The sequence below is a fragment of the Canis lupus genome, chromosome 26 (genome assembly GCF_003254725.2).
Source record: "Canis lupus dingo isolate Sandy chromosome 26, ASM325472v2, whole genome shotgun sequence".
Lineage (NCBI taxonomy): Eukaryota > Metazoa > Chordata > Mammalia > Carnivora > Canidae > Canis > Canis lupus.
The window spans coordinates 23,762,315-23,783,386 of NC_064268.1; the positions used below are offsets into that span (position 1 = coordinate 23,762,315).

Consider the following 21,072-nt stretch of genomic DNA (forward strand, 5'->3'; position numbering starts at 1 on the left):
GGCCTTCCAGAGCCTCATTGGCCAAATGACCTCAGGTATCTACCTAATCTAAAAAACGGGGCAGACAATCCTCAGAGGATTGCAGTGAGATTCAGAAAAGCTGCATCAGCAAGGTATTGCCTTCATGTTACAGGCCCTAAAACAGAAGTGTGGAGTGTTGGGCCTGAGTGTTGGGCCCATGGCCATGAACAGTCATAAGGCCACCGTGGTCAAGGGATTTCTTTGACAGGAATAAGCCAGGACAGATGTTCATTCAGGAGCTTCGCCAGACTGGGTTCGGGCCCCAGAGGGTGGCTCAAAGGACCCATTCACTCATATTCCACCCAGCAGCATTCCTGGCCTCCAGTCACAGCCTTGGGCTGAGGAATCTGACATCTGTGGGGGAGAGTGACCAACACCACAGCCTATTCCCCATCCCCAGAGCCAACCCCAGGAAGAATGGAGAGCCTGAAGCATAAAACATCCCCAGGTCTCCTGACCCCCATTCCAGGTGATGATCAATGCAATTTTGAGTGTTAAGCAGCCAGCACTTCATTTTAGGCACCCAAACCATAGAGCCCACTTCAACCCTGGCTCCTGGGGACACATCCAGTAAGCAGGTGGGAGGTAGAGGTCAAACAGAGTGAGGAATAACATCCCTCAATCAAGTTAAAAATGTGAGGGATCTAGCCGTTTGTAATGGAGCCATACAAGTGTCACTGTAGAAAGGCCACCTGAGCCCTAGGTCTGAGTCAGAAGCTTTGAGCTTGTGAGTATATATGGGACTAGAGGGGTGGTGGTGGTAGTGGTAGTGGTAGAGAGCAGAGTGGGGTGGTAACTAGGATACTGGTTCTATGACCTTGGGAATGGCCTCACCCCTTTGAGCCCTGGAGTTGACCTCGTGAGGCAGCTAGCTGGATCCAATGGAAGGACTGCAAAGAAAAGGCATAAGGTACTCTCGGGATAAACACGAGTGAGATCCTCTCAGAATAAAATGAGATTTAGGTTTCAAACCAGGAAATAGTTTTCAACAGGCTCTCACCTTCCTCCCTCTAAACACCCACAGCAACGCCTAACTCCCTGTGATAGCACAATTCCAAAAATAAGCCTACGTCTGGCTCTTACTAGGGAGCAAGCCTGTGACAAGCGTTTAGCACACATTCTCTTTTCAGCTTCTTACTGTGTGACTGTGGACATGCAACCCACCGTCTCTGTTCTCAGTTGACTCAAGTAGAAAACAGAAATACTCTACATAAGTTAAAATTGTTGAAGTACTTAAAATAATAATAAGTAAGTTGGTTAAGTTTTATAAAATCTTTAAAACGGTTCATGGCTGGAGCACCTGGGTGCCTCAAGTTGGTTATGTGTCTGCCTTTGGCTCAGGTCATGATCCCAGGGTCCTGGGATCAAGTCCCACATTGGGCTCCCTGCTGAGCAGGGGAGTCTGGTTCTCCATCTCCCTCTGCCTGCAGCTCCCCCTGCTTGTGCTCTTTGGCACTCTATAAAATAAATAAATCTTTAAAAAAAAAGTTCATAGCTGTGGCACAGTTAAGTATTTTTTAAATAAATATAATTTAGGGATCCCTGGGTGGCGCAGCGGTTTGGTGCCTGCCTTTGGCCCAGGGCGCGATCCTGGAGACCCGGGATCGAATCCCACGTCGGGCTCCCGGTGCATGGAGCCTGTTTCTCCCTCTGCCTGTGTCTCTGCCTCTCTCTCTCTCTCTCTCTCTGTGACTATCATAAATAAATAAAAATTTAAAAAAATAAATAAATAAATATAATTAAAAAAAACTTCATGTCCCTGTGCTCTCCCAGGGTAAGCCACCAGCCTAAGGACACAGGGCCAATTAGGTGATGGGTGATTCCAGGCCTGTAGAAACTGCCACCTGAGTCTCACCTACATGTGTTTCTCTATCGCTCACTAGCCTAGAAACTATTATCACACTTGTCCTTGTTCTTCTGTGGTCCTGGTATGCTAAAAGCATTTTGTAGCAGTCTATTAAATACATACGGTGTGTTTTTGAAAGATCCAAGTATTTTAAGAGCTATAAAAATAAATCTTTCTAAAATTCATAAAAGACTTGGTAGTGATAAGAATTTAGTTCAAAGTCCAACATTCCTCGGAGCAGAAGAAGAGCCACAAGGTAGCCTGCCTGCTCCCACTGCCTTGGGTCTGGACAGGACACAGGTGGCCAAGGGACAAGTCTTCTGACACTGATTTCACAAGAAGGATACAAGAGGTTTATTAGACAACCATGGCAAGATACAAAATGATTAACAATGAGAACAACCATATTCTATCAGCCACGTGCCACTTAGTACTATGACACTATCCCACAGGACATTTCTGAGTTCACATCTCCTAACATGCTACTCAAAGAAATGAATCCCCTCAAGTCAAGACTCAAACACAAAAGGATTCCAGAGACCACTGGGGAGAAGACTGGCTTAGAAAGCTCTCCCTTACCCATGTGAAGAAGAAAACTTGTCAGGACAATTTGAATTTCCAAATTTAGTTGAGAGAGAAACAAATGTGCAAGGCAGGGTCTCCTGGGGCTGGGGCAGAGAATAGGGCAGTGGGAGACAGGAGAGGCAAAAACGGCAGTGGCTGAGATCTAACAGCAGGTTTCTCTCCTCTACTTCTTCCGCCCGCCTCTCTCCTTGAGGGCCAGGTGGATAATGGCACCATTGGCCATGTTGTAGTAAGCCAGTGAGTTGGAATCCTTGATGAAAATACCCTGGAAAACAGATAGTATGCTTTAGCACAGGGCATCCTGGCCCTGAGTAGTGTACAGTCTCATAACTCCCAACATCCATTCACTCTGAGCTCAGTGAATACAGCAGCCTGCAACAAGATGGGGCACTGGTGGGGGTGGGGGTGGGGATGGGGGTGGCAGAGGGTGACATTGAAGGTCTCCGGTTCCCCCTAGAATGCTCTGCTTTCCTTCCTTCCTACTAACCCATGCTTTTCCTCTTTGTCAACTCCCCAGATGTTGACCCAGACCAACCCCATGGAATTCTGACTCTTAAATCATAAGACCTTTTAGAGATCAATCCAAGAGTCTCATTTTATAGAACAGGAAACTGAGGCTCAGGAATTTGTCAAAGTCCTAAGAGGGAGAATAAAGCAGCCCCATTGTGGCCAGGTGGGTACCAGGTTGAGCTGTATGATCAGTTCTGTGTCCCTGCACAAAGCCAGGCTACTACCCCAGACCACACTGGCTGAGATGGCTCCACCACTGGGCCTGAAGCCCACTATAGCATTCCCAAGTCTAGTTCCTGATGTCCACCCTAGCCATTGAGGCAAAAGATTTTGGGCCACACACAAGACTATACTGCGAGGGCTCCCCCTATCAGAGCCTCGCCCTGTCTGGCTAACCTACCCTGGCACTCCCAGGCAACATCACTTCTAGGACAGACTCATGTGGCCACCCCAACATCTCCCCATTCCTTTATTCCACAGAGGAGTTAGCTTCTGGGATGGCAGAGGTGTTGAGACCCAAGGGGCAGGACCACCGACTTATCTGACTTACCTCATACTGTAGCTTCTGTTTCCCTGCAGGCATACCCGTGGCTTCATGAATCTTCACCTTGATGACAGAGACCTGTGGGACCAAAAGATTGCTCACCCCTTTGCTAAGGTCAGCTGAAGAAAGCTGCCCCGTCTCCTTGAACCCCCTGCACCTGATGCCAGTTAGCCACAGAACTCATACCTGGTCTGTGAGTGGGAGCGTGAAGACCAGCACTTGTCCGTTCAGTTTCCATTCAGTCTTATCCTGCATGTTGGGCACTTGAACTTTGATAGACACTGGACCCTACAAAACAGGACATGGCCTTTATGCCCTGGGAACCCTGAGCCCACCAGGAACTATGCTTTCCTATTCCTGGGCCAATCTAAACAATGTCACCTGTCCGTCTGGGCTCTTGGACTCTGGCCCAATTCACTACTAATGTAACTAGTGACATGGCACAACTGACTCCCCATTTTCAAGATTTGGTTTCTCTTTAAAATGACTTCTACCCTGACTCCTGGTAAGTTTGGAACTGAAAAAGTGGTAAGAAAATGCCCAGCAGTGGTGCCTGGTGGCTTAGTTGGTTGAACATCTGCCTTTGGCTCAGGTCACGATCCCAGGGTACTGGGATCAAACCCCAGGTCAGGCTCCTTGCTCAGCAGGAGTCTGCTTCTCCCTCTCCCCCAGGCTTGTGCATGCTCTAATATATAAAATCTTTATTTTTTCGAAGATATTTTATTTATTTCAGACAAAGAGAGCATGCGAGAGCAAGCGATTATGGGGAAAGGAGGGGCTGAGGGAGAAGGAGAAGCCGACTCCCTGCTAAGCAAGGATCCTGACGTGGAGCTTGATCCCAGGACCCTGAGATCATAACCCGAACTGAAGGCAGATACTTAGCCAGGTAGTGTGTAACTGCAGCAGGATTGGATCCCCCAACTAGACACCACGGCCACGGGTGCGCACTCACATACCTTGTTTCTGCGCAGGAACTCCTCCTCAGGTACGAGACTGTCCTCTGTCTTCAGTTTCTTGGAGGCTGGTTCATCCTCCATGGGAGGTGGGGGGTGGACAGGGGGCATTGGGGCTGGAGCTGGGACAGGTGCCACAGGTGGAGCGGGCACAAACGCTGCAAGGACAAGAATAAGTAGTCTCATGAGTGGGAGGAAGGCCCTGGAACTGAGGGCCAGTGAGAAGTGAGGGGAGATTGCAAAGGTTTCCTGCTCTTCCCAGTTAGAGGTGTGAAGGGTCAACTTGTTAAGTCTGGCAGCCAGCAGGTTCCCTGGCAGGGAGGCCCCGGAGACTGCCCATAACGGACAGCAAGTTCCCTGCCAGCAGGGGCCAGTGGACAGCAAGCATGACCAGACCTCTGCACCTGTCTGGGGCCTGACCATTCAGTACACAAACCCCACTATCTCCCCCAGGACCTGTGGCTGCCCAGCTCCTAGCCCAGGGATCATTCATGTGGGGAAGCCATGGCTTTCCTCTGGGCTGGGCCCCAGCTAAAATAGCTGGCCACTACCATTAGCCACTGCTCTGTTCACAGAGTTTGGTCTATAGTGCTGACCCAATAGCCTGGCAAGTGATACAAGAAACACTGACCTGTTGGCACAATCATGGGAGGTGGGCGGGGTGCCATGATAGGAGGGGCCGAGGGAGGCATGGGCACCACGTTGATCCTGGGTGCATGGATGATAGGTGGCATGGGTGCAATCACTGAGCCTGGGGGTAGTCGGACCACTGATGCCATCGGGGGTCGGGGCATGACAGGTACTGCAGACACAACTGTGGTACGAACAGGAGGCGGCATCTGTGGGGGAGAAGGGATCCATTAGGTCACAGGAAGCCAAAACGGGACCTTAAGGCCATATAAGATTAGCCACCTGTAGCCTTTGAGGATGAGGGCTGGACAGCTCTGACAGAGTCCCCTGGGGCTGACAGACTGCAGCCTCACAACCAGACTCTGACAGGAACTATGCCGAGAGGCTGAGGAGAACACTCTTTCCACTTGCGAGTCAACCAGCTGCTTGTGGCAGACACTGAAAGAGCCACTAAAGAGGCTGACCGGGGATCCCTGGGTGGCTCAGTGGTTTAGTGCCTGCCTTTGGCCCAGGGCGTGATCCCGGAGTCCTGGGATCGAGTCCCACATCGGGCTCCCTATATGGAGCCTGCTTCTCCTTCTGCCTGTGTCTCTGCCTCTCTCTGTGTCTCTCATAAGTAAATAAATAAAATTAAAAAAAAAAAAAAAAAGAAGAAGAAGCTGACCTCAACTTAGTTTTCTGGAGTCAGGCCATCAGTACGTGAAGATCTGTTAAGCCCTGTAGCCCTTCTCTGCCCCAAGCCTGCTTCTCACAATTTGCCTCTTGCCTCCCTCCCTATTCCAATCCTCCCAAAGATGGAAGATCAGACTAGAGGTTCCCACTGAAAATTAAAGAGTCCTTTGTCTCTCAACTTGACCCAAGCAGTACTTGGGCTCTACCATAAAGAAGTTGTCCTTCACAGCCAATAGTGTCTGGCCCCAAGAACCAAACTCTACAAGATCAGTCCCAAAATAGATATTGGCTTACTGCAGGTGGCCGAGGCACAGAGGTAATGGGTGGGGCAGAGCTAGGAATGTTGGTGGCTGAAGATGGAGGTGGTGGCTGCTGGGGAAGTTCATTGGGTTTGCTGGGGCCAATCTTCTCTTTGGTATCATCCTCTGGCACTAGGCCCTTGGCCTTGTGGATGGCTTCTATCTGTTCCTGGAGGGTAATATTGGCCTGGGCAGCCTGCTGGGTCCGGGCCATGCTGCCTGAGTGGCCATCCCAGGTCACCTGCAAGGAAAAGCAAGGCCACAGATTGTCAAGGGTCCTAGAATACAGCCCAAGTCTAGGTGTGTGAGGGTGGGGAAGGCACTAGGATCCATCAGAACTGTACCTTTTCCTCTGGCTTCTGGATCTCCTCCTCACCGATCTTCTTACCGATGGCTGTTTCCTCTACTCCAAAGATGTCAGTACGCCGCTCAGCCAACTGTTTCAAGCTGCTCTCGATATCCAGACCTAGATACAGTCACAGAATAGAGGCAGGGGACAAAAAGGAAACTAAAACCAGGTGCCTTTCTAATAGAACTCTCCTGGTGCAGGGTATAGGGTAGCCCCATGGGGGCAGGCTGAGTCTGGGTCCCAACAAGGCATGCCTCTCCTCTGAGCCTGGGGAAAGCTGCCTGGTTAACACTAAGCCTGTACACTAGAGCTTGTCCAACCACTTGACTTACGAAAAGCAACTGAGAGACCAAGTCACACAAATGGCAAGTAACAGTCAGGACTAAATGCTCAGTCTCCTGCCTCTGGGACAAAAGTATTCTTCCTATTGTGTCTCATTTCAAAGGCACTCAGGGTGCTCCAGCCACCCGAGCCCTCATTCTAAGACAGCCCCAAAAAGGTCAACTTTCCTAGCTCTGAAACCTCTGGGATGCCATCCATGTCAGGTGCCTGCCTTTAGAGGAGTCTTATAAAGAGTCTTTATAGAAAATGGGGAGTTCTTTTGTAGCATCACAGGATCCACTATCCTCAAAGTGTTTTGTTGATCTTAGTTGTTGCCATTTACTTAAAGCAAGTTTACCATGGTCTAGAGACTCCTATGGGTCAAATTGAGTCAGGACTGAGTCAGAGAAGTATGGACCGGGTGGGAGAACCGCCACCTCACCTGGTGCATAAACTTCATCATCACTCTGCTTCTCACGGATGGAGCGGTCTCGCTGCTCTAGCCAGCGGGGATCAAGGAGTCCGATGCGCATATGTTCCTGCATTTTGCTGGCAGGGATCTTCTCCCCCGTGATAGGAGACACAAGATATTCATCTGGAGCAGGAGCTGGAGGCAGGGGCTTGGAAGCTAAAAGGAAACAGAGATGCCTGAATGAGAACACTGGAAAGTAGTCAGGGTCAAGACTGTTGTTTCATTTACACATCACTCATCTGAGACACATCCATTTAGTGCCATGCTATACCTGGTACTGTGCAAGGCACTTGGGCACCAGAGATGACTCAGCTCTGTTCCCCACCGCTAGGCCTGCGAAGGATGGGTTATCAATGCCTTCGAGACAAGCCACCTCACTCTCTCCTAGAAACAGATAGCTCTGGGGAACGTTTGAAGGCAGGAATGCAGGCCCTACCTTTGGGGTCATAGTCCTTCCGAACAATGACCTGGTCTGGAGTTGGGGGCAGAGGAGGCGGCATCGGTGTCTCTGGGGGTGGGGGCACTTTCTGCCCTTCTTCTTCATCATCTGAACCCTGAAAAGCAAAGCAATGGTAGGACTCAGAGAATGGCTGACAGGCCACCTCCCTGAAGCTAAGCCCTGATGGCTCTCAGGGTGGCAAGGAACTTAGGTCTTTGCCAGCCAGCATCTATGTGCTAAGCCTCTGGGGGCAGCCGAGGCCAGCCGGCAGCTGGCCAAGCTGTTTCCTCACAACATGAATGGGAGTGCTGGGGGCCGTGGTGCTAACACTCCGCCCAGGCATTTCCAGCAGCTGGCACCAGGCAGTCCCAGGAGACCAAGGGCACTTAAACATGCTGGGGAGGGAGGGTGCGGGGGGCAAGTCAGTGCTCAATGGTAGCTACTCATGGAGCAATGCTGGGAGGGAGAGAAAAAGTTAATTCCCACAGACACAGGGGCCTTTCTTCTCACACACAATTTCTTTCCAAGAGGAGGAGAGCAGCTTGGCTCCGGAGACTCTATGCCTGCCTGGGGCGGGAGGGGGGGTAGGGGTGGTAGAGGCGGCCGAAAAGAAGCACAGTCTACACTGAGAAAAGCTCTGGGAACCACTAATCATCTGGGCCTAGGCTCAAATGCATCAAAGCATGTGGCAAAAAGTGTTCCCTTACTGAGAGCTGGCATGGGGGCAGGGGAGAATAGGGCCTCTGGGCCAAGGGGGGAAGGTCACAGAACAGAGCCAGCACAGCTTTTAGATCCTTGCCTGTGAATGAATCTTTGTTGCCAGAGCTAGAAAGAGGCTCTATGCTGCCTGGGTTTGGGCAGCTGCTCAGCTGGGATCCCTTTTCGGGACCCATGCCTCCTTTCAAGGTTCATAAGGGAGCTGGATCTGACTTGTGGAAAGCACCATCTCCTTAAGCTCCAGAGGGAAAGGCCAGCTTGCAGGACCTCCCAGGAGCATATACCTCATCCATATCTTGCACTTGAGTATCCTGGTCCAACTGGGAAGGAGGCTCCTCTGCCTTCTCCTGTTTCTCATCCTCTTCATCAGACTCGACCTCCATTTCAACCTCTTCACTTTCCCCAAACTTCTCATAGCGCTCCTGAATGAGGATTCGGGCCCCCAGCTCCTCCGGGGTGGTGGGGGGAGGGAAATTCCCTGGTAGAGGGTGATTCAGAGTCAAAGGCAACCTCCACAGACAATCCTTAGCAAAGACCCATCAGTCTGCCCTCCCCACACTGTAAGCTCTCCAAGGGCCCGATTTCTCTCCCAGCTCCAGACGTCCACCCAACATCTGGCACGATGTTTGCTCTATTGGATTTAAGTGGGGGCAATGTGGCAAATTTGAAGGATTCTGATAGCAGAGATGAAACAGACAGATAAAACTCTCTGCGGGACTGTGCTGCTCCCTGGGAAAAGATGTATACCTGAGATGTTCCAGGATGGCTCCTGGCTACTCATCTGGAGTCACAGATCTACCTTGTTCATTGGGTTGGAAGTCCACGGTTTCCACCACCACAAAATCATGCCAGTCGATCTGTGCATAAGCCACCCGTTCCTTCTCCTTTTCCTCCTCTTCCTTCTTCCTCTCTCGCTCCTGGAACTTGGCCCACTCCACCCGGTAACACACCTGAAGAGACAGAAATGGCATGATGCTAAGCTGATCAGGGTCTGCTGCTGATGGGGCGGTCACCTCCAGGCCCTTCACCAAATCCAGCATCTCCTTTGAAACAGGAGGCTGTTCTGTCTACAGGGAGAACTTCCGGAGTAAACGCTGGTATTTGCATTTGGTTTCAGTCAGACCCATAGATTGGAAAGAATAAAAATTCTAAATGTCACAGAAACCTTGTGTCTGGGCCCCAAGGGCAGCCATTTGTTATAACCTCAGTTTTCTGCTTGAGTTGGCAAGGAGGTCTATGCTCACAGAGCAGCAAACTCTGTCCCAGGAAGTGTATGTGACAACACATACCCACAAGAGAAGCAGCAATCTGAGAACCTGAGAAACAAAGGCTTCATGCAGCCACCCAGAACAGGCAGCACCAATATGCCTTCTTTCTCCTTGACTCTGAAAACTTGGGGCAGCAAAAGGCATTTGTCACCAGCAAGCCTATTCAGGAGTTGGCTTCTAATCATCTAATCTAATAATCAGTTGGCTTCTAGTGAGGACAGAAAAGAGGAAGATCCAGTAAAGCTGAGAGAAAGTAGAAAGAGAGCAGAGTCCAGGGTTCTTCAGCCTTTGTGGCCATAAGGCCTTTCTTCCCACCACTCCTGTGCCTGAACTGAATAAGGTCCCACCTCAGAGCCTTATTCCAAGTATGAAACAACCCACACCACCACTAACTAGTTATAATTCAGTTTACCTGGTCCAAAACTTCTCGGGGGTTCTCCGCCTCTTTCTTGAGCTTTGTAAATAAGCCTTTAGGGGGAATCAAGATCTGCAATATGAAGAGTTAAAGCAGGGTGTCAGTGCCACACAATACAGGACAAACAAGTGGCCTTCCGGGACCTGTAGAAAGGCACAGGAAAAGTGAGAGGATGGGGTTCCAGGTCCCAATTCCAGCTCCACTTTGCTGTGTGACTTTGGACAAGTTACTTAACCTCTGTAACTTGGCTGCCTTCTATAAATAGTGACACCACCACTTAAAGCTGGCAGAGTCAACTTAAAAAACTGTTGCAAGGATCGGCAGGAAAATAGGCAAAAGCACTGCTCATCACTCAGCATATAGTGTACATGTGCTGGCTGGTCTCAGGGCACAGGGCTGTTCCTACCCTTTTGCACATGCTCCCCTGACAACCCGGACTCCAGACTGCCGCCTACAGACTTCATCTCCTACATTCCGTCCCCTGCTTTCTATTCTCTGTAGTATTTATTACCATCGGACATCCACTGACGTTGCACTTGCTTGTCCCCCTCACTGGAACAGAAACTACACAAAAACAGAGATTTCTATCTTTATTTTTATTTTTTTTTTTTGAGATTTCTATCTTTAGTTTACTATTTTATGTCTAGCATTTGAAATAAAGTCTGACAACGAACATATATTTGATGAGACAACGAATGATGGCTTTGTTCAAAACAGCATAAATTCCCAATAGTATTTATTGTCACTAGTAAAGTGGGTTCAGCCCCACTCTATCCTCCCTATACCTCTACCTCATGAATAAATCTATTCCTATGGTCTCCAATGACCAGAGACAGACACCAGTGACCTCAGGTTAAAATGCTAATGTTAATACCCAAATCTTGAAAAAGAAGAACAGGAAAATAACAGAATAAAAAGGAATCTCGAGACCTTCAACCCTGGAAGTAGTACACAAAGGAAAAATAACACAGGGCTTAATTAAAATTGCTCCTGGATAACTAATTACACAAAACCTTTGGCTTTCATGATTGTTGTTTTAGCTATTCCACCACCATTTTTGGATTTGATCATTTTCCAAACACATGCACCTTTATAATCCTTTCTAGTTACATACTTAAAGTGAACTAAGAGTAAACCATTACAAATCTTTTCAAGTCAGATCTTTAACGTGCTACTCTAAAAAACAAAAACAGATGTATAAACCACACCAGTAAAGAGGGAAGACAACCTCAGCTACATGTGGAGCAAGAAAAACAAGCCACTGGCAAGTCTGTATCAGTGTACTTTGCAAGAAGTTAATTTGATTGTTTTTAAATATTAATATTGACTTGTCCCAATCTTGATTCTAACAATGTAGCATGATAATTAAGATCTTCTTAATCCAGACCCTAACACCCAGATCTCAGGTTCTGGAGTAAAAATGCCAGAGTTCAAGTCCCAGTTTAGCAAGCCCTAGATGTGTGATCCTGTCCAAGTTAACTGTGTGCCTACTTCCTGTGTAAAATAAGTATGAGTGGCTACCTTGTAAATTACTAGAGATTAAGTGACAGAATGCTACATATACAAGTATCCCAACAATACTAGCTTATCCTTACTTATGTTAAATGTTTTCCAGTGCTTTTTTTTTTAATTCAGTTTGCCAACATATAGAACACCCAATGCTCAACACATCATATGCTCTCCTTAATCCCCATCACCTAGTTACCCCAACTCCTAACCCCAGTGCTTATTTACATTATAGTTCTAATGTAAGGTACCCCTCGGAGTGAAAAACAATATAAATATTTGAGTGCAGCTACTTACTAGCTGACGACCATGAGTAAATGACTTCAACTCTCTGAGCCTATTTCTGCTTTTAAAAAAGGGTAGAGGAGGATGCCTGTGTGGCTCAGTGGTTGAGCATCTGCCTTCAGCTCAGGGCGTGATCCTGGAGTCCCAGGATTGAGTCCCACATCAGGATCCCTGCAGGGAGCCTGCTTTTCCCTCTGCCTATGTCTCTCTGCCTCTCTCTCTCTCTCCCTAATACATAAAATCTTAAAAAAAAAATTGCCTTATAAAGAAAAAAAGGGGAAGGAGGGAATATCTCCTAGGTTCTTATGAAGAGCAAACTGGGCAAAAGGAGGTAATTATTAAGGGCTTGCTTCTTCTCACATCTGTGCTAGGCAACTGAATATTTCAATATACTTTAAAAGCAGCTAGCATCACTTGGCCTTGTCACACAGCAGGCACCAGCCTAATGGCAGTTATCAATCACACATTTTACTTCTATTTAAAACCAGCAGTCTATGTTACATTTAAGAGGCAGAACTGAATTAGAAATCAAGATCTTACACCGAAGTATAATTTTTAACACCTGCCTGAGGGTCCACAGAGGAGTCATGTCCTTATAGACACGAGTAGATCCAGTGCTTATTCATGGTGCCTTCCTTCCCTAGGCCCAGCACCCCCACCCCTGCCCTGGCGAGGCACCTTGGTGTACTGCTCCACCAGCTTTGTGAAGTAGTTGAAGAGGCTGTGCTGCGGGCGGAGGAAGTCAAACTGGTAGTTGCGTTGCTCTTTCTGCATCAGTTGGGTCAGAAACTGGCGGCCATTCCTGGCCACAAACTGAGCTGTCAGCTTTACCACATCCAGGTCGAAGGCTGAGATGGACGGGGGGTCTGCGATGAACTCAAACTCAGGAGGGGGCTCTTTGGGCACGATGGTCTCTTGGATCACCTGGGCTTGGACCTAAGATGCAGAGAGAATGTGAGGCTTGAGAGGTGATGGGAAGACACCCCAGACAGGATGGCAGAGACCTCTACACTCCTGTTAATCATGTAAACACCTCTGGCCCATGGTGTGAGAATCCTAACTCATAAGAGTCCCAGTTTCTTGGCAAACTGTGGACTCAAATTCCCAAATGGCTTCGAACAAGAACCTGCCCTTCTGTATTTTTGCTGTTGCCCTGAAATCAAGGGCCAAAACTGAGGGGCAGAAGATCTGACGGGAAAATGCCTTATTAAACCCCACCAGAGGAGGACGGAGGACACAGTAAGCCCTACATGTGTGCGGAGGACCCCCTGGACAGAGAACTTCCATGTTTGTTACCTCATCTGGCCTCCACATGAACCATGTGGTGGATAGAACAGGTACTATGAATCCCTTTTATAGATGAGGAAACTGAGGTAGTCTGAGGCCTTAGCAGTAGTAAATGGTAATGCATGGTCATAGAATCTATTCCAACCTTTATTTCCCACTGTAAAACAGGAGGTAGCTTTTTCCACCATGGTCCAGGAATAGAGCAAAGAGAAGGGACCAGACTAGGTCTATAAAGGAGGCAAAATGTGCCAGCTCTTCTTGTTCTCATTGACAACCCTAACTGTCCTAAGTGATGGACCTAAAGAGGATTAGGGTATTACAGCAGGCCACAAGGAAGGGCCCTGGGAAGATAGGATGGATGAGAGGGATGGCTCAAGGAGGGGCCCACAAGCCACATCACAGCACTGTCCTCACTCCATGGTCAAGGCAAAAAGTACAGGCTAAGAACTTGAACTCTGTGGACTATTGACTCTATGGCCCAGGTAAATCCTACTTCCCCAAGTGTCAGGTTCCTCATCTGTAAAATGGTCACTTTGCTGTTCTCCTCAAGCAGCTGCTGTGCGGTGCCAACAAGACTCCTAAAGTACTGAGCATAGAGCCAGATAAGCAATGCTCAGGAAACGTCAAAGGCGGCAATACTATGCTGCCTGAGCCTCAGTGTCTGCCTCTGTGGATAAAAACCTCATGTTTCTCCTGGCTAGCAGTGAGGTTTGGATAACAGAGTTCATTATCCTTCCCTCCCTGGCCTGGCTTCCCTTTCAGCCCCGGGGATATGAAGGAAGGGGATGGCTCTAACCTTCTGGGGCAGCTGCTGCTGGGTGGCCTGCTGTTGCTGCTGCATGACCTTGGGGATGGCGGCTGAGGGCTCCTGAGCCTTCCCCTCCTTGAACTCGCTGACCTTGTGGCGGTAGTAGGCATGGTAAGGGTCGTTGGGGTTCAAGAAGTTAAACTTGGGGTTGTTGATCTCATTCTGTCGTATCCTAGCTTCAAATTCAGGTCCGTTTCTACAAGGAGGAAAAGAGAAGAATTAACACTACAATCCTTACAACTACCCAGAACACTGCCCATTCAAGCCCCCTCCATGCCACTACTCATCACTCAAACTAGCCCATCCCTGAATGAAGCAGAGGTCCTCCATAAAGCTCCTGGCATCAGTGGTCAAAGTCATCTGCCTCCTCCAAGCCCAAGCCAGGCCTCCTTTACCATAAGGTCTCTCAGACTTGTCGCTCCTATAGTTCTTCTGCTAGTCTTGCCATCCAAAACTATTTAAACTTACTGTTTTCTTTTAGTAAACTTATTTTAAAATGTACTTTGAAAGAAAAACATTTATTACTACTGCAAATAAAAATCAGTGTGACTTTACTAACAAAAGCGTAAAATTAAACACAATGAAAACAAACTAATATAATTAAAGTCTAGTTCCAAATTTGCTGAGACTGAGGCAGGTTCTTTTAGTTAAAAAGAGAGATGAGGGGCAGCCTGGATGGCTCAGCGGTTTAGCACCACCTTCAGCCCAGGGCGTGATCCTGGAGATCCTGGATCAAGTCCCATGTCAGGCTCCCTGCATGGAGCCTGCTTCTCCCTCTGCGTCTCTGCCTCTCTGTCTCTCATGAATAAATAAATAAAATCTTTAAAAAAAATAAAAAGAGAGATGATGGAGTGCTGGAGTGGTGTTAAAGACATACTAGCACCAAACTGACACTTTGTCCTTTGGGTAACCACAAGGACTGAAAAAAACATCAAAATGTAAACAATTTGGTGTAATGTTTTTCCAAGTACTACCTAAAATCACCTAATTTAGTACCAGGTGGGGCTCCCGCAGGAAACACTGCTCTCCAAGGACCTGGATCTGTGCTGCTGTATAAGGCACATCCAGATGACAAGGGGAGTGGTAAGAACAGAAGGGAGGCCTCTCATCTCTCCCCATACCAAGACCGTTTCCCACATACACCCCAGGTCCCCAGTTTGCATGCCTTAAAAAAATCTCAGGGTAACAATTTTTTTAAAAAATAAAAGGTGCCTCCCATGATTTTAGGGAATCTTGGCCTTGCTAGTTGGAGAAAGTGAGAGATAGGGTACAGGCAATGCTGTGCCCCAGATTAGCCACCATAACAAACTATGTCATGGCAGTGGTCGGTCATCAATACCCAGGCTAGCTCCTTTGCAAGTTCTGGTCACACACTGTAGCATGAATAACACCACGAAATCTCAATTAGGCAGTGCATGAGTCCAACTGGAACCTAATGCTGGGGAAGAAGCATCTTCCACCTTCTCAACTAATACAAACCAATTACAAGGAAAAAGATGAGTACACACTTAGATACTGCTAAAGTAGGCCGTCATACCCAGCAAACATCCGGGCAGACAAAGGGCTGCTAGAAAAGGAGGGGGCTCTGCTTGTCTCCTCTATCACTGCCTCCTAAGTCATAACCTCACCACATCTGGGAATAATCTGAAAGAAAACAAGGCAGGAATGCTCATTCCAACCTATTCTGTTCCTTTAAATTAACTTAATGTTAATTTTAGAATTATGTTCTCTAACACAAGAAACAGATTTCAGCAGAAAAAGACATGATTCTGAGTCAACCCAGCTGGTGGGACTTTTTAAGGGTAATTTCCACTTCAGTTTCTTGACAGGAAAATGCAGGGAAAGGAAGACCAAGTCTAGAGAGAAAAAAACTTCTTTCGGAAAAACATACTCAGTGATTTTAACTGTATGCTCCATCAATTGATATGTGAGACCCAACAGAAGTGAAAAGATGGTCTTGTATGCTTCCTTTATCACAGAGCGAGATGATGCTGGTCTGTTCCTTGATTGCAATGTAAATGAAAGCAAGTCCACAGTTTTTAGAAATGCCTACAAGGCAATCACCTTAGCCAAAAATAAATCTAGAAATATGGATGCATACATTTTTATTTTAAAGAAAACTTGGATACTCATTTCTGTGGCAGCAGAGATTGGCACAAAATTATTGGAAAGCTACTTGGCAAAATGCTTAAGAAAATCTTTAAAAACACTCTTTCAGCCAGTAATGTGCCACACAGAATTTTCTTCTAAGAAAACAATCTAGAAAGAAAAGAAAATGCTCAGATTTCCCCACAGCTTTGTTTGCCAAATTGAAAAGTTGGAAACAACCATGAAGGAAAATAGGAGACAGCCAAGTCAAGAAAGGCCAATCACCTCCACATGGTGCATCAAGGACGGCACAGCATCACAGAACCATGGAGCAACATGGGAAAATGCTCATAACACAGCACAAAATGGAAAAACAAGATGTGAAAGTATCTACTAGTATTACAAGGATCTAAAAAAGGATGTCAAGGACCAGAAGGAAACAGGAAAATGAAAACAGCTGGTAGAAACTACTCTGGTAGATTGTGATGATTCTTCCTCTAACACCCTTTTCCTATTATTCTGTTTTTAAATTATCAAGGCGAAAAGAGAAGCATGAGCGTTGCTATGAGACATTAAACATTTATCATAAACACAACACTCACAGCCCTAAATCTGACACTGTTCAACCAAGCACAGAGCAGACTTAATGCAATACTCAGGTTAATCAAAGCCTTTGAAATGTAAGGATATAAATCTGCATGGACCCCAACAAGCAAATGGCCTCAAGCAGAGTAACCTCTAGGTTTTACTTTATTAGGAGGTTGGAAAAGAAGGAGCCCTCTAAATCTTAAAAAAAAAAAAAGGGGGGGGGGCAGCCCGGGTAGCTCAGCGATTTAGCGCCGCCTTCAGCCCAGGACTTGATCCTGGGGTCCCGGGATCAAGTCCCACATTGGGCTTCCCGCATGGACCCTGCTTCTCCCTCTGCCCGTGTCTCTGCATGTGTGTCTCTCATGAATAAATAAATAAAATCTTAAAAAAAAAAAAAAAAAAAAAGGAAGGAGCCCTCTATTAAACAATGTACTATGATGGGGATGCTGCCTCAGGGTCAAGGCATGGCCCTCTGGAGAGCATTTGCCCTGAGGGCAGTAGTCTGTTCTAGACCAGCTATTGCTTACATGCAATGAGCTGTCCAGTTCATTGACAGAAGCCAGAAATCTAGATTTATTGCACAATCTCATTTTTAAATGGTGGTAACTTATTCAAGTTAAAAAAAAAAATACTGTGATGGGGTGCCTGGCTGGCTCAGTTGGTTGAGTGTCAAGATTTTTGGTTTTGGCCCACGTCATCATCTCATGGGTTGTGGGATGGAGCCCTGTGTCAGGTTCCCCACTCAGCGGGGAGTCTGCTTGAGATTCTATCCCTCTGACCCTCCCTTCTCCCTACCTCCTCTCCCAGCTGGAAATAAATCTTTAAAAAATGTATACATTGTGAGGACAAACAAAAGCTCAATAGGCTGCATGTGGCCTGCTAGCTGTCAAAAGAATACTTTCAATACTTTAAACCAGGGGATATGCTGACCTTTGGAGTCAAGTGGCCATCAAGAGAATTTCACCTGAGGAAGTGGGAGCATGTAAAATATGATGGGGAAGGATGAGAGGAACTCTGCACTGATTTCCATGTCATCCACGAAGACAGCTGACACCTGCATGATGTACCTGAACTGCACTCGGCCTCATTCCTTCTCTCCTGCCTCACAACAACTCTGAAGCATTATTTTATTCCATTTTGCAGATGGGTCAGTTGAAGGTCTAAGGAGTGCAGTTCTTGCATGGTTAAGAATGATCAACACCTTTTCATGTCTTCCTCCAGTCAGCAGCTCAGACACACACACACATTATCCATGACAGCTTTCCAGGCACTTCCTCAGGCCTACTTTGGAAGCATTGGCTCCTGGCGACCTGGGGATGGCGTGACTCACATTCTGCCATGGCCATGTTGTCCTGGAGACGCCAATCTTGCCCACTGCCTACCTCATGACCGCTGTGGGGTTAGATAAGCTACCGGACCCAGGGGACAATGCAGAAGCAGCTATGTTACCTGGCCACAAAGCTGGCAGTCTTGTCAACGATATTCCTGACCTCCGGAGGAGGATAAATAATTCCCACCACTGGCTTGGAGGGGGTAGAATCCTCCTTTGAAGAAGCTTCTTCTTCTGTGGGCTGTGAAAAACAAAAGGAAAGGAAAATGATGTCTCGACACTCCTGATCTGGGGGACTGGATCCCTACTGTCAACCTCCTCTAAAATTTATTGCCAGTATAGACTCTCTCTTACGGACTTTTCTTGAGTTAGGACCCATTGCTCCAGAAAAGCAGTTCTCTTAATTGTACAGCACTTGCATGGAACTCTCGCAGGGAACCAGTGAAGAGAGCAGCCTCCTTGGCTTCCTGCTGCTAGCTGGTCTCAGTGACACTGAGAATCTGCATTTGTACCAAGAGTCCAGATAATGACTGCTGAATAAAGATAGGCGATTCTTTGCTGGCAGCTCCTTATGTCATTTTCCTCTGCATCTATTCCAGTCTTTACCACTCAATGCTCAAATGTTTTGTGAAACCCTACTGGAATATACAACATCAACTATCCTGTAAATTCCAATATTCTTTCTTCACCAGTTTCTTTCCCTTAGTAAACAAAGGGTCAGTCTCTCATCTTAAAAAATTGCAGTTCCCTGCCCTCATATTCTTTTCTGTGGCTGTCCTCTCCTCCTCTTCCTCTGATAGCTAAATTTCCTGAGTTCTCTGTCTTGCCATTCCTACCTATTTCCTCAGCTCCTGTTTGGTTCCCATCCATTTCAAGTGCTCTTGCCAAATTTGGTCAAATATGACTGCCTACAGCCAACTACAGCAGTCATCTATCTGGTCATGTGACCATGACCATTCCCTCACAAACCTCTCCACTCAAATCCCAGGCCCCATTCTCATGTGTCTTGCCTTCTTGCTCACCATTCCATCCGAGTTTCCTTCCTGGCTCCTGTTTCACCTCCTGCCCTATGTTAGAGTTCCCCAAAATTCTATTCTCCACAGTATTCACACTGTCCTCAGGCACTCCAACCATGGGTCCTTCACTTCCCCTACCACTTCTAGGCTGAACAATCACACACAAATTGATGTCCCCGATCACTCTTGTGTGCCACAGAACTCCAGATCCAGCTGACTCCCAGGCACTTTCCTCTCTAACCACTTTTCTCATAACTGGCCAACAATATACTGTCATCCAGGGCAGAAACATGGGCCTCCTTTCCCTTCCTCAGCCTCCACATTCAACGATAACATTTATCAAGCACGCAGTAGGTTCCATATACTTTTCTAAGAACTTTAAATAAATTAACGCTATAGCCTTTATGAGAGCCCTTTCATGTGAATACTCTTATTCCCCCCCATTTTACAGATGAAAGAACTGAGGAACATAAAGCTTAACTGGCCCAAATGGAAGACCAGGATTCCAAAACTTTAGTTGGATTCCATCACTTTAGTTGCAGAGTCTGTACCACCAGCCATATTGTGACTTGAGCTTGCCCATCCAGTCTGCCCCCCCAAACCACCTCTCAGCATCTTTTGAGTAAACTGTGCTCCTAGCAATTCTCATCACTACCTGCCTACCTGAATTTCTGAAACACAAACATGTCATTAACCAGCTCCAAACTCTTCCCTTTCTCCCCACTATCTACTAGGAAAGTTCAAATGCCCCCAAATGCATCTTTTGCCACCACTCTCCCAATCCTATGTTTCAATCACACTTTTTAATTTACTCTTTACCAGAGACATCATCTGATTCCTACCCTGATGTCTTTGCAATTATCTGGTATTACTTTGTTTACTTTTCCCCAAGTGACTTGGGAAATGCCAGGAATACAGATATATTTAAAATACTTGTGGTAAGGGTATAGACCTCTTCTATCATGTACTCTGCTGTATTCTGAACCCAAAGCAGTGGTCACCATATAGCATGTATTCAATAAATGTTTGCTTAATGAATAAAGGATGCCATTAACCTTTTCCAATCACCTGTCTGGCAAACTACTAATTCATCCTTCTAAAAGCCATTTACCTGTCACTCATGTAGGCTTCACCTACTTTAATTTCCCCTACACTCCATCAAAGAAATGTTGCTTTGTTTCTTTTGTACCTGATACTAAAAGTGCCTATCACACAGTACTGCAATTATTTACACACCCTTTTCCCTCTCAGCTATTAAGTGCTGACTGTATCATTTACGGTGATCGAAAAAATAAACATTTGTAGAATATTCATCTTATATCTGCCTCCCCACTAGAACCATGAGCTGCCTACACTAGTTGTGCTTCATTCATTCTGGGTAAGCCGGAGCATGGTACGGTGTTTGGCTTAGAGTAAGCACCAAGCAGATGCTGTGAACTGTCTAAACTGTACCGTACAGGATGCGAAATTAAGGACTGCTGGGCAAAAGCCGGCGGGAAAGGCGAGGGTGAGGAGGGCCAAAGGTGGGCCCAATAACCACAGAAAACCTGCGAATGGGCATAATCAGTGTTTCTCAAACTTTAATCAATCACCTTGAGATCTTATTAAAAATGTATTAATATTTAGGTCTAGCATTTCTAATGAACTCCCGGGCAATGTTGATGCTGTTGGTCCGCGGACCACACTTTAAGAACGACTGTTCCAAGGGCGCTTTCGTTACCGAAGGCCGAGCAGAGCGGGAAGCGCGCGGCCTCCTGGGACTTGTAGTCCTCCAAGCCCTCGTAAGCGGCCGCTTCTTCCTCTGCCTTAGTGAGGAGTGCCCTCGCCGGAGGGGAGGGCCCAAGCCGAGGATAGGGCTGCCGGTCGAGGTGTGGGGGTCGCGGTACCTGTTTGGGCTCGGTGGCCGCGGGCGGCGGCGGGGGCACCGCCTGCACGGGTCCGGCCGGCATGACTGCGACGCTCAGGGCTGCCAGTCCGCCTCGCTGAAGGTGAGCGGTGCTGCGTCAAAGCAGCTCCCCGCACGGACGATACAACAAGCTCGCAAGATGGCGGCGTCCGAGAGACTCGACGCCAAGGAGGAGGAGCTGACGCACTTCCGGGACCGCCCCTTATTCATGATGCAA

The 21,072-nt window shown here is 47.4% G+C and overlaps 1 protein-coding gene across 1 annotated transcript; it reads right to left on the reverse strand.

Annotated features, from left to right (window-relative positions):
- Nucleotides 1–2,197: 2,197 nt before the first annotated feature.
- On the reverse strand, nucleotides 2,198–21,035 carry SF3A1 (splicing factor 3a subunit 1). Its single transcript, XM_025474531.3, has 16 exons — nucleotides 20,836–21,035; nucleotides 18,053–18,174; nucleotides 13,916–14,123; nucleotides 12,511–12,768; nucleotides 10,039–10,113; nucleotides 9,158–9,308; nucleotides 8,643–8,836; nucleotides 7,639–7,756; nucleotides 7,173–7,358; nucleotides 6,405–6,526; nucleotides 6,056–6,301; nucleotides 5,091–5,298; nucleotides 4,463–4,617; nucleotides 3,693–3,794; nucleotides 3,513–3,584; nucleotides 2,198–2,717 (listed from the first exon to the last, which is right to left on the reverse strand). Exons 1-16 carry the CDS (start codon nucleotides 20,896–20,898, stop codon nucleotides 2,616–2,618), a joined length of 2,382 nt encoding a protein of 793 aa, XP_025330316.1. The 5' UTR covers nucleotides 20,899–21,035; the 3' UTR covers nucleotides 2,198–2,615.
- Nucleotides 21,036–21,072: the final 37 nt, after the last annotated feature.